Genomic DNA, 13,557 nt, shown 5'->3' on the forward strand with positions numbered 1-13,557 from the left:
AGTTTTAAAGTCTCAATGTGGCGCTCACAAATGGGAATCAGAAGAGCTTTGCTTCTCAGCAGTTTGATTTCACACCGTTCTGAAAACTTGGGAGTCTGTATTTATAACTTGTTTTTTTATTCAGTTAAGGAGGTGAAAAAAAGAAGTAATGTGCTCATAAGAGCCCTTCATACTGCTACCATCCTATACTGCCGTTCTGTATGGCCTTACTGGATTTAAATTTCTTGTAAAAATACACTTATTTTATCAGCCAGAAATGAAGCTTTCAATTCAATTCAATTCAATTCAATTCAATTCAATTCAATTCAATTCAATTCAATTTACATAGTAAACACTGTAATGTGAAGACCATACAATAATTATATAGAAAACTCAACAATCAAAATGACCCCCTGTGAATAAGCACTTGGTGACAGTGGGAAGGAAAACCTCCCTTTAAACAGGAAGAAACCTCGGGCAGAACCAGGCTCAGGGAGGGGCAGCCATCTGTCGTGGCCGGCTGGAGATGAGAGGAAGGAGACAGGATAAAAAACATGCTGTGGAAGAGAGCCAGACATTAATAACTAATCATTAAATGCAGAGTGGTATATAAATACTTCTTCTTTTGGCTGTTCCCTTTAGGCGTCACCACAGCACATCATCTGCCTCCATCTCATCCTGTCTCTACTACCCTCTACTGTTGCACCAGTCCTCTGCATGTCTTCCTACACTACATCCACGAGTCTTATCTGTGGTCTTCTTCTATTGCTCAGAAGGTGTGAAATCAAACTTATAGAATAAAAAGGCAAAAGGCAGCTTTTCAGCTGTAGTTCGATACTTCAGCCCCCTTTCCAAAGATAACTGAACTCACTGGCATTTGCAGAAGAGGATGCTCAAAAGGATTGACTACTGACAAATCTTGATCCTAGGAGCGTGCCGTTTACTGGCATCATGGATTGGTACTGCAAAATGCAACACAATTCCTCTAAGTGTTAACCTACTAACATCTAAAATGGTCAGAATGGATCACTGTGAAAGTTTTTCTTGGATGACTGAAATATATCTGCTTGTTTTTTTTTACAGAGGTATACCCGGGAAGAAGTGTGGAACCATTATCTTGTCTGCTGAGGAGCTGGGAAACTGCAGAGTAAGTCCAAAAAGTTTTAACCATTATACTTTTTTTAGTAACTGTTTACACTGTTAGTGACAGAGTAAATGCTTTGCACTCTTCAGTTATCTCATGTGAACTTGGCCCTTTAACATCATCACATCTGACTTTAAATGAGCGAATTGTTGAATTGTGGCACATCACTGTGAAATTGCCTGCGTTGCATGGAATTGCTCCATAATACATGTAGAGCAATGTTCACAAGTCTGCTGAGGCGAAGTGGGATATTCAATATCCTTTACTTCAGTAAGATATATCGTGCCATAACTGTCCCCATTAAACGAGCAGGATATGCCGCGTTACTTTGCAATTGCGTTTGTCATTTGAAAACTGTGTACATAGTGAATATGCTATGAGTTTGAATAGCTATTTAATGAGACTGCCTTCATTCCAATCACTAAAACAGACACTTGCTCCTATGTGGTGTGTGTTAATCCATGAGTCTGCGTTAATAACCTGTGTCCACTAATGCCCATTGACTTTCTCTCCACACTGCTAAATGAAGATAGTAAATAATCACATTATACTGCTGCCAGTGGAGCAGGACTTATTGGCTGGAACAACTGGCCTCCCTCAGAGGCTGAACAAAAAGCCCTTGAGCTTCTCTATAAATGTTTTATGGTTCACTAATACATGTAAGGAATGATTCAATGGTTTCTAACTTCCTGACATACTTGTTTAGTAAAAAAAAACTGCCTTGTTTAACAATGGTTGTACCTGACTATTTTTTTTGTGTGTGTTTATTCTCTGACAAATAAAGAGCCGCCTGTTAGAATGAGACAGATAAGCCATGCTGATAATGAAACCGCCATGATAACCATTACTGATTCTGCCCTGCTGGATTGAAGTGTCAGTGCTCACAGTCATTGAAGAGCTGCTGTGAGTCATCAGGTGCATCGGATCTGCGAATGAGAATGATAGGAGTTAGCATCATCGCTGCAAAGCACCACTTCAAGAAGTGATTCAGTAATATAAATGCAAATGATCGTTACTGGTACAAATGATAATTTCCTTTCTCCCAGACTCCATTAGAGAGACACAGACTTGACATGCCCCTCCAGACCTGCCCTGTTTACACAGAATTTAACCCTGAGTGGGAATATCTCTGGTTTGAGAAAAGAGGAGCGAAATGAAAGAAACGACAGACTAAAAGCATGACTCTGAAGACGGCGCTGTCAGCACAACACTACACCTGTGAATTCTAACAGTTTGGATTGCCACCATCCATCTGGATGTTGTTTATTCTATAATCCACCTGTGACCAATAAATGGAGGTAGCTGAGTTGCTGCATCGCCTGAGGTAAACACTGCAACTTTTGTTTGGGGAAACTGAGACCAGCAGAGGGGGAATCGACTGGGCAAGTTCTACAGGGACTGTGAATCGAGAACTGGGTTGGCTCTCACCTTCGTGGTGGATTTGCCAGGTATCATTAGACAGAGCAACACCCTTCGCATGGATCAAAGGCTTCCTCTTGGCTGTCGTTGCCTCTGGCACATAGGGGTGCTAAGCAGTGACTGGCTCACTTCACATCTTCCACACAGTCCAGCTGCAGCTCTGTCTGATTTAAATAAAAGTAAACCACACATTTAACATAGCCGTAAACCTCGGTCCTGCTCATCAATATGCAAAACAGCTGTCGTTCACCATGTGGTTAAATGAAGGCCATTTTATTTATAAAGCTTGAAATCACAAGTTTCCTACAAAGAGGCTTTTTAGTCTGCACAGAGCATCCTTACATCCTTTCAATATGGAAGAACTAATCAAGCAAATTAAATAAATTCAAACAACACAAATGCTCTTAGTGATTATCTACTAGCTCACTATTTACTAACAGCAAGCCCTGCTTACACTGACATTTTCGATCTATCTTCCTCAAGCAAATATTCTTCAGTTTATCACTGTAGTCATAAAATACCATGTTCTTTTTTGTGCTTACATAATACCCGTCCTTACGCTGACACAAATCCTTCACCTGAGGCTTACAGTCATAATAGAAAAATGTTCGGATGAATGGAGTGATGCGTGAAGCATACAAAGCAGTTGTCTTAATTTCTGGTTCATATAATCCACAGGCTTATGATTCATTTTGTGATTCACTACAGTCTGCGATCCCGAGGATGGCATAAGCTTATGTAACATGAATTCAAGCACTGTCTGCATTGCTTTGTATTTCTTTGAAAAGACCAGCCCCACTCTCTGTAAGTGCCAGTGTGCATTGCTCTGCCACTTACCCCATGCAGCGATATCTTGGTAGAGCAGAGAAATGGGTAGGAGGATGTAGACTGAACTCAGTATTCCCCTGCTGCTCCTAAACCTCAGTGGCTGAAATGAATGTTCTGCCTTTTCCTCACTTAATGAGAGAACACTGCTAGGCTCCAATGTGGGTATGTGTTATCTATGCCTAATGAAGGCTTAGGGCACTGTGCTGCCATGATAGTGTAATTGTAGAAGCTGTGTCAGGGTTAAGCAGGACAGTTATACTGTGGGTCTATTTTTAAGGGCTGGCCTAAGCAAACTCTTACAATGTGATGTGTTAGTTTTAATCCACCAAAAGGGACCTTGGAAAATTAAATGTTCTTGTGAAAAGCCACAGAGGGAGAGCTTGACGCACTGCAGGTAGAAAATGCAAAGATATTGCAGACTGGATAGAAACACAGATAATAACTGAAAATGACAGGAGGAAATGAAAATGGATATATAGCAGCACATTTAGCTGCCAGCACTGACTGTTTTAATCATAGCTTTACTCTTCACCTGCTTCAGCATTTCCACTATGTTGGATGGATTCAAACTGCGGTCGGAGAGAATTGCTGTAATCAAATTAGCTCATTCTTTATAGATGCTTATTTTAATTTTATTTTTGGACTTCACAGGAATAACTTTGTATGATTTCAAAATAGTTCAAAATAATTGTTGTTTATCTCATGTTGGATCCACATATTCTCAGTTCATCCACTAAAAGGGAAAGAAACTAAAACAAGCTGCTTCTGGGTCAGAAAAATGAAGCCAGTGAAGTTTTTTATACCTTTATTCCATCTGAAGACCTGCAGATGGCAATAGGTCTGGTTGCAAAAAGGCGTCCAGACCTATAGAAGTATTTGGTATATGCAGTCAAGAGTACGACAGCAGAAATGCTCATTTGATGCATGACGTCATGGTAGCTACACCCTCATTTTATGCTCTTCTTTTATACCATCTTCTTTTACTGCCGCCCCCCCCCCCCCCCCCCCCCCCCCCCCCCACACACACACACACACCACCATTAAGGAGAATCCTCCAAGCATTATTGCACTTTGCATTATGTAGTAGTGTCCATGTTTCTCTCAGCAGTTCTCAGAAATAGTGGCAGCTCTGTGCTAGGTCTGTGTTCAAGGCATAAAGTGGTGCTGTTGGGGATTGAGAGGCAGGTCAGTGGCAGACCATGCTCGACTGATGTGGGTCAAAGCAATCAATAGAGGCCCTGTCCTGCACCATGCTGGTTCAGATCTAATAGCAGGACTTCAAACCCAAAAGCCCTGAAGACCAGTTGGCTAAAGACAGCTCTTCTTTTTGCTCCTTGAAAGCTTCAATGTCTTCTGGTATAAAACTTTCACAGACTCTAAGATATGATAATTAGACCCCTGATTGCACATGTGGTAAGTTTAGGGGTTATAAAGCTGTTAAAAAGGCTCGAACATCATTGAGGTGAAGATGATGCTGATGGAGAACACTTTGCAGAGTTTCTTCTGATGTGGACATTTACCTGTCCAGTGTGCCCATTATGCAGCTTCATTATTGTACAATATAGTGACCACAAGGAGCTGAACTGGAATCAAGAACATTATGGAGCATGCTCTTTGTCTTTGATGTGGCAGTACACATTGAAAAGCTGCCTAAATGAGTATAATTATGATAATACCAGCCTTTCTAATGTATCATTAGCTTCACTCACACCCTCCACATGCTTTTGTACACAGGCCCCTCCCCATTGCATGTGCAGGGTGTTAGGATCCATTTATGTGCCTCTGTATGGTTTCTCGTATTGTTACGTTTATTCTATACAGCATAACAAGGTATTTTCAATTTCATATCCCAGGTCCCGCCTACATTGTTATGCAGGTGTTGCATAATAAAGAAATGGTGATGAATGCATTTGCAGGTTTTGGAAACTAGAGCCCACTGTTTGGATTTGCTCTCCTCTTATTAAGATTCAGTCAGCACTTTGCTTTTAGTTGGTGCTTCAGTGCTTTTATATCTTGGCACACAGCATGTATACACAAACATCAGGAGGCAAACCCAACCAGTTGCATGGATTTAAAATGTCTGGTACTTTTCAGTCTTTCCATTTGTCTGACTGCTTTTCTCCTTTGTCTGTAGGATTACGCCACCATGCAATTTTGTGCCAACAAACTGGATAAAAAGGACTTCTTTGGAAAGTCAGACCCCTTCATGGTCTTCTACAGAAGTAATGAGGATGGAACGTGAGTTTGTCTTTTGCTTTTGCTTCTCAGTAGGTTTTCTGTTTTTTGGTGTATCAAAGCCAGGCTGGAGGGCATGAAGATCCAAGAGGAAAGGAGACAACGTTGAGAAAATTAGAAATTAGATTGGGACCCCTTGAACTCAGCTGCATAGCAAAGCAGTTTGCTGCTTCAGATTTGAGAAGATTTTATCCATGTTTTTTAAGTGTTTGTTTATATTTTAGAGATGTTTGTTTTACCTGCATCTCCAGATTCACTATCTGTCACAAGACTGAGGTGGTGAAGAACACACTGAACCCCGTGTGGCAGCCCTTCTCCATCCCTGTCAGAGCACTCTGCAATGGAGACTATGACAGGTGGGGTGAGGGATGATATACAAGCGTTTTGAAGACAAAAAATTCCTCACACACGCTCAGAGTTTGTTTTTCAAGGAGAAATCAAAGCAGTGCAGAGTTTTAATATGTGGTGTAGTTCTTACAACTTGGATCAGGGCTATCGAATTTAGACAAAATTGATTTTCTAATGTTATTCTATCTGCTGCTGAAATAGACAATTATTACAGGCCGACTAGCACTACATGCCACCTTGCCTGGCTCTTTATTGATTTCTCCACAATCACCGAGAGCCTTTCAGAGCATTTCAGGGTTTCTGATTGGTTTCTCTGGTGGCATCTTCTAGCTTATCTGAATCTTTTCAGAGTGAAGGGCATTGCCGAATACCGGAGGAGCAGGAAGAGTTTTGGCAGCAAGATAAAATAACACGAAGGAAAAAAGAAAGCAAAAGGAGAGGGAGAGTTGGTCTAAAGATGTTGACAGATGGCTGGAACAACACAGGGGCCCTTCTGTGTGTGCGTTTGTGTGCAGAAGCAGGAAAATGTTTAGACCTAGACAGCCTTGTGAGTGTGTAGAAGTCATCAAAGAACATGTCAAACCATGCCCTCCGCTACACTGGGTGTCAGCGAAAGTTCGCTGCTTTCAATCCTGTCTCTGTTCACCTGCCCGGAGAAGCTAATTGGGTCAGACAGATGGAGCAGAAGCATGAAAGTATCCTGATTCCCTTTGAGGATTTTGATGACAAGAGAAATCTGCAGCCATTTAGGGTCTCTCGGCTTTTCTTATGAAATATCTACAGTTTCCTGTACTGAGCCCTCTGAGATCTATACAGCAGAACTGCTGCAATTTTCAGTCTTTTCATCCTGTACTTTTTAAAATTTTACATTTTTATTTCGCTTTAAATTACATAATTTTACCTCACATTGATTCCTAGGGCGTTTTTCTTTTTTTTTTGGACTCAGGCTCTTTTCAAAATGGTCAGTGTTCTATTTCCTGCACTTCATCTTTCATCCTTTTTCATGTTTCTCTTGCAAATCTGTAGCAAAATTAATAATGATGTATTGACTGTCTCTCTGCAGTCACATTTTTGACCCTTGTGCAAATCTGATAAATCTCTTGCAATCATCTGTCTTTGATAGCGATCAGAAAGTGAAATCTCTCCCATTTCCACTCAAACATAACCCTAAAATGAAATTGATCTGAAGATTGAGCTTGCCCCCTAACTCTGTTGATTATAATGATGCCCATCATCAGAGAATCATCTGCCACAAGTGGCCCTGAGTCTCAAAAGATAATTTGTTTTCTTCCTACTAGTCAAGATTGCAAGGTTTTCTCACGCTGACTCTGAATATCTTGTTGGTTTAGAGGGAGGCAACTGATGATTTCATCACAGACCATCAGTGCAATTCCCGTCTCATCCCTTTCTACACCACGTGGTTTGCACATTTTTGTTAGCTGGGGAAATAGCGCAGACACAATCAGTTCAGGTCAGGATAACAGGGTAGCTCTAATATTCAACCGCCTCTTGTATCCTTTGACAAATGACTGGCAGCAGCAGCTGATGGGAGGATGGGGGTGGCAAGCCACTAGTCTAGTTTCCATCAGTTTGAGGAGAAATGAGGAGGCCTTTTCCTCATTCTGCCTGTATTCTCTCAGGCTTACTCATTTGGTTTTTCTCCTACCAGCTTATTTCTGTTCGTTTCCTAGTGGTTAGTTTTCTATTTTATGCATATTGTGAATGTTTTACCCAAATTTTTGGCTTCATTAACCTGCTCTTTACTCTGTGAGACACATGAACACAATTAATTTTGGTATTTGATGTCCTCTTATTAATCTGCTATAAAAAAATGGTGCTTTTCTTGAATTTTTAATGCATGAATTAAGCCGACAGAAACCTAATAAGCTTTGTGAATTTGTATTAATGCCAGTCTTGGTTAAATGTTGGCAATTACCAAAGCTGGCATTTAATTATTAGCTAATATATTTTGAAAACCTACCATGTATCAGTATGCTGCACCATACAACTTCAAAGAGGTAACAATTTGTGCCACCATTAGATCTTCAGAAAGATATTTGCGTCTCTTGCATGCAAAACACAGAACAGACTCTTTTTGATGGATTTAATTCAGCCTTCACTAACAGTTAATGAGCTTAAGTAGCTTGGATTGTCATTTCCAAAATGCTCTTTGTAAAATTTCTCCTCAAGAAAATTATGGTTGTAACTCACACATAGCATAAATATGCTCACACAAGCAAACAAACACATTTTCTTGTCTTTGATGTGCTTCATAGGACAATCAAGGTGGAGGTGTATGACTGGGACAGAGACGGGAGGTAATGGACACACACACACGCGCGCGTGCGCATTCATGATAATGAACTGGTTAAAGTGAAATTTAAGAAGGCTTTGTCATGAGTTTGTTCCTCTGTATATTGCACTCTTTGTTTTCATCCTCAATAGATAATGGTACTATCACAGTTTTTCTGTCTTTACTAATATGACTTATAGTTATATGTTTTTTTTTTTTTGTAAGTATAAATCCATGATTATGTGTTTGTGGTGCAATTGATCCATTAACATTTATCTTCCACCCGTCAAGGCTGTGCCTTCTGTATCTAAATGAACTTATTGTGATGTTGTTTTTTCATCTCTTTTTCACTAGCCATGATTTCATCGGTGAATTCACCACAAGTTTCAAAGAACTGTGTCGGGGTGAGAACCAGCTGAATGTGTATGAGGTGAGCGCAGATAAAACAGCCAATACTGTTATCACCTTTAGAGCAGCAGATCTTTATGTAAAAACAACCATATGTTGATGCACTTTATGTGTTGACTGTTGTATGGGAGCTTGTTAGTTTTAAGCTACTCCAAAGAATTCGTGTCACAATGCAGATCACGTTCTGAAGGAATGATTTAATTGTGCAGATCCATTATGGTTAATGCCTGTGTTTCAAGTCAAGTGAAGCATACCATGCAAAACGTGACTGGTCAAAGCTACATGCAAATTATTAATGACTGAACTGTGGTTGCACCTGTGCATCCAAATTATTTTGAAGCACAAAAATGAACCTCATCTTTGCTTGTGGGTGCCAGTGTGAGAAACCTGCCTCAGTCTGAAAACAAATCAATGTGCCCTTTATGCTCAGCAAGGTCTTGTTTCGTGGCAGGAAGTTCTCCAGGTCTTACTTGTTTGAGCAAAGTTGTGGCTCTTAAAGATTAACAACTAGCCTCCCCTGTTTGTCCTCACCCTACCTGCTATTAAGCTTCTCAGAGGTTAAGTGGTGCCATAGACCGACTGGGGAAAAGTGCTTCTGCAGTGAGAATACAAATGGAAATGTGACAGAACTATGTTAGTAATTCTGCTTTTTGGATAGTACTCAGAAATTCAGAATAGGTCCCTGTTCGTTTAAACACTTGCCATATTACATTAGCCTCTGAATCAGTCATAGAGGCACCCTAAGAAATGAATAGGGCCAATAAGCGTAGTGAGTAAGGGAAAAGCTGATGAATTCAGTTGGGTAAGACAGTGCCCTTTTGCACTGCTGACATGGCATAAGGATGTGCATCCATTACCCTTCACTAAACCTTTCTATATATAAAACACAGCCAGGTGAGAGACCTTGAAAAACTTTTAAGATGTGGACAAAAATGACATAACACCATCTTCTCACTATGGACAAGTAAAGAATTTCAATAGGTCACAAGCCACGTTTTTCAGCTCTTTGCATATTTGTGTATACTCAACGTGACATGTTTACAAAGCTCGTAAACATTAGCGCCATGAGTGGAGATGACAGCAGGCTAATGCCAAAGGAGGATGGTGTAACTGAATGTGATTTCTCTGTGACGTAACAAACACAGCAGTGACTGAGTGATGGTCACGGTGCTGTGAGGCATCGTTTTTGTAACACAAGTTCAGGGAGCGCTTTAGAAAGTAAGAGCCAGAAAGGAAGAGTAGAGAAGGGAGAAGAAAGGATGGAAGTATGGCATACCTTTCACTTTATTATGCTGCACAGTTTCCTCCAGGCTCATGCTTTGTGTTTGTGTGCAGACCCATAGAATGAGCAGTGCAGTTATTTGACCTTGCTTACTGTTGCATGCAAGTTTATGGCTGCAAACTTAAATGCAACTTTATTTTAATGCACTGAAGGCTGTAATCACTCTAGTTGCCTTGGATATCACTGGTATATTTCCCCATTTTTTGCTTTCAGTGAAGTCTATAGGATTTTGGACAGCTGCACAATTTTTCAGTTATTCCCTTGCAAGCCATCACATAGGATTAGAAATGAAGCAGCCGATATCTTATTGAAGTGCAGGGTAAAACCTCTCAACATCCACCAGCTCTTAAGCTGTTGTAACTATATGTTTCAGGCCATTGTCCTTCTGCACTGTGAAGCGCTATCTCGTCAGTTTTTCTTCATTTGGCTGAATCTGAACAGAAAATATAGCTCTGTCACTTCTGCTGCTTTTCTCAGCAGTCACATCATCAATAAACACTAGTGACCCACTTCCATTGGCAGCCATACATCCCCATGCTGAAACACTGCCTCCGCCATGTTTGACAGATGACGTGTTTTCTTTTAGATCACAAGCTGCTTCTTTCCTTTTCAGCACTCTTAGTTAATTTTGGTTTCATCTGTCTCAGGAGTCTTCTCATTCCAGAGCTGGGCAAGGTTTTCTAAGATGTTTTCTGGCAAAGTCTAATCTGATCTTTCTGTTCTTGAGTGCTGCCGGTGGTTTGCAGCTTGAGCTAAATCCTTTGTATTTACATTAATGAAGACTTGTCATGATTGTAGGCTTTGACAATGACATGCCTACCCCTTTAAGAGTGTTCTTGATTTGGCTAGAGGTTGTCAAGGGGTTTTTCTTCATCTATGAAAGCATTCTGAGATCATTCACTTTAGTTGTTTTTCATGGTTGTCCAGACCTGAGCTCTCCTTTGTTTTCTCAGCCTAATTATGAAATGCAAATTTAACACTTGGAATCAACTGTAGACCCTTTATCGCCTTAATTTATCATAAAATAAACTGCTTATCAGTTAATTGTGCAATTACTTTTGATGCTGTGAAAATGCAGGGACTATGCAGAAACATTTGATGTGACATTTTTGTCAAACCCCTTGAATTAAAGCTGAAAGATTGCACTTCAGTCACATCTTGATTGCTTCATTTCATTTCTTCCACTGTGTGGTGCACAGAGGCAAAAGCACAAACATGGTGTCACTGTCCAAAAACGTGGACCTGACTGTATGCATCTGCCCCCACACTTGTGAATTTGGACACAGTGTTATTCATTCTTTATGTGGTTATCACCACCACAGCTGGCAGCATGCATGTAAAATTTACAGTAGAGTGCAGATGCTTATAAAAATCCCTCTGAATTATCAGTATTTTGCTGTAAGGCATGATCAATGGTATCTCATTCTCACCTGCTACAGTTATTGGATTCACTCCCTATGCTCCATTACCCTTACAGACATAGAGTAGGAGGACAAAGATGTTTTTATTACTTGCCCAAGGGTGGATAAAAAGAATTGTGCTGCAAGTTTACATTATCATTATCCTTCGTTCCTGTTCTGCCTTCACACCAGGTGGTGAATGCCAAGAAGAAAATAAAGAAAAAGAGATACATCAACTCTGGAACGGTGAGTCTGAGCTACAGTAAGAGCAAATCTCCTGGTGCACTCACAACCCTGCCTCTCTTCTCTTTTGTATTCATCAAGAAGTTTCCACTAAGTGGATTGCATGAACTCTGCTAAATGTTTTTGTTCTATTCACAGTCTCTGAGCTTATGATGCAGACAGTGAATTTAAGTAGACAGGAAAACATTCCCCTGACCTCAAATGGGACGATCATTCATGTCTTTGAAAATGAATGAAGGGGTTCTGTGTCTGTGTCCTTTTATTGAAGAGTAGTGACGGAGGTTCATAAATGAGCCACGGCTTTGTTACAACTCTTGGTGTATACTGTGACTCTGTAATTAAAATTTGTGATTAACTATCCATCATGCTGGTCATCCATCAGTCTGCAGGCACACTGATGTTCAGTGAATGTAATTCTAAGGTGGCGCTTTGGTAACACAATCATTTTGCATGGATAGGTCATTTTGAGAGGTCAGTGTTAATGTGTAGATTGGTAGATTTCATTTAATTAAAAAGGACGAGTTAATCTTTTGGGGCCTTTCTTTTTTTTCCCCCTCTCAGGTGTCCTTGTTGTCATTCAGTGTAGAGTCAGAGCACACCTTCCTGGATTACATCAGAGGAGGGTGAGTCCTGTGTTTGTTACATTATTCTCGTTTATGTACACGCATTGTTTATGTTTCGCCTTTGTGACTGGCTCCTTTGTGCTATAACACAGAAAATCTGACATTTACTTCTAAAGTACACCTGCACTCAAAAGTGAGATTTGCATATTGGTGGTTCACTATTTGAATTTAATTGTGCACAATGATGGCTGTGCAGACTCTGTGTTCCCCTTTAATATGAATTTAACACATGTACATTGGAAACAGATTGTTTCCAATAGTTTATCTGTTGAATAGACCTTTTTCACAGCAGCCAGTTTGAGCAGGCATAGTGCTTGAACACAGATGTGACTAATCACATTCATTAAGGCTTGCACATAGATAGAAAAAAAACCCTTATTAATGTCATTACTGACACCTGGGCCGTCCCACTATTTCATGTGAAAATGACAGCTTTGAAGAGGGGCTTTTGAAAAATATTTTGATGTTCATAATTCGGATTTTGTTCTTTTGAATTCCCAACCAAGTAGTTGAACTTTTAGCACATAAGACAAAAATGATTTCCAATGAATTCCAATCAGAATATTTTATATCTCCTAAAACGTATTTGAAGGAGATTTCTATGCGTTTTTATCTTGTTTAGCAGTTGTACGTTAGCTGGGTAAACACCCAGCTGATAAATAAAAAGATAATAAAAAGCTAGTTACCAAAAGAGAGTCTAACAACAGAAACAGGCTGACAGCTGAATTAGAGATCAGGCCTTTCCATATAACCTCAGGCTTATTACAAGAAGATAAATTAAGCTACTGGTTACGGTCATGTCTGGTATGCACTTGCTGCCTTTCTCCATTTAAACTAGTTAAACTACAAAAAAAAAAAAAAAAATCAAAACATTTAAATTGTCAGAGACTTAAAATTTATTACAAGTTCTGTGAACCACATGTAGCAGAGCCCTTTGTATAATATTAATATACAGTGGGGGAAATAATTATTTGATTCCCTGCTGAATTTGTATGTTTGTGCACTTCTAAATTTTTATGGTAGTTTAATTTTAATAGTGACAGAACATCAACCAAAAATCCAGAAAACATTACATAAAAGTTTTAAATTGATTTGCATGTCATTGAGTGAAATAAATATTTGATTCCCCAAAACCCAGCCCACATGGCACACAAAAATCAATCAATCAATCATATATGTATGAAGCCTAACCTCTCCACCCCCATGGGCAAGACCAAATGAGCTACAAAGACCATCAGCAAGAAGCTTGGTGAGAAAGTCAGATGAAACCAAAATCGAGCTCTTTGGCATCAACTTGACTCGCTGTGCTTGGAGGCAGAAAAATGCTGAGTATGGCCCAAAGAACACATGGAAAC

General features: G+C 39.9%; 1 protein-coding gene across 1 annotated transcript in view; it reads left to right on the forward strand.

Annotated features, from left to right (window-relative positions):
- The window catches only part of cpne5a (copine Va), an 82,392-nt gene that overhangs the window by 38,435 nt on the left and 30,400 nt on the right, over positions 1-13,557 (forward strand). The window contains exons 8-14 of the mRNA XM_030733419.1: positions 1,063-1,126; positions 5,505-5,608; positions 5,857-5,961; positions 8,230-8,271; positions 8,601-8,676; positions 11,529-11,582; positions 12,141-12,202. Of these exons, the coding sequence (XP_030589279.1) occupies positions 1,063-1,126; positions 5,505-5,608; positions 5,857-5,961; positions 8,230-8,271; positions 8,601-8,676; positions 11,529-11,582; positions 12,141-12,202 (507 nt within the window). The remainder of the gene's footprint in view (positions 1-1,062; positions 1,127-5,504; positions 5,609-5,856; positions 5,962-8,229; positions 8,272-8,600; positions 8,677-11,528; positions 11,583-12,140; positions 12,203-13,557) is intronic.

The sequence above is a fragment of the Archocentrus centrarchus genome, chromosome 7 (genome assembly GCF_007364275.1).
Source record: "Archocentrus centrarchus isolate MPI-CPG fArcCen1 chromosome 7, fArcCen1, whole genome shotgun sequence".
Classification (NCBI taxonomy): Eukaryota; Metazoa; Chordata; class Actinopteri; order Cichliformes; family Cichlidae; genus Archocentrus; species Archocentrus centrarchus.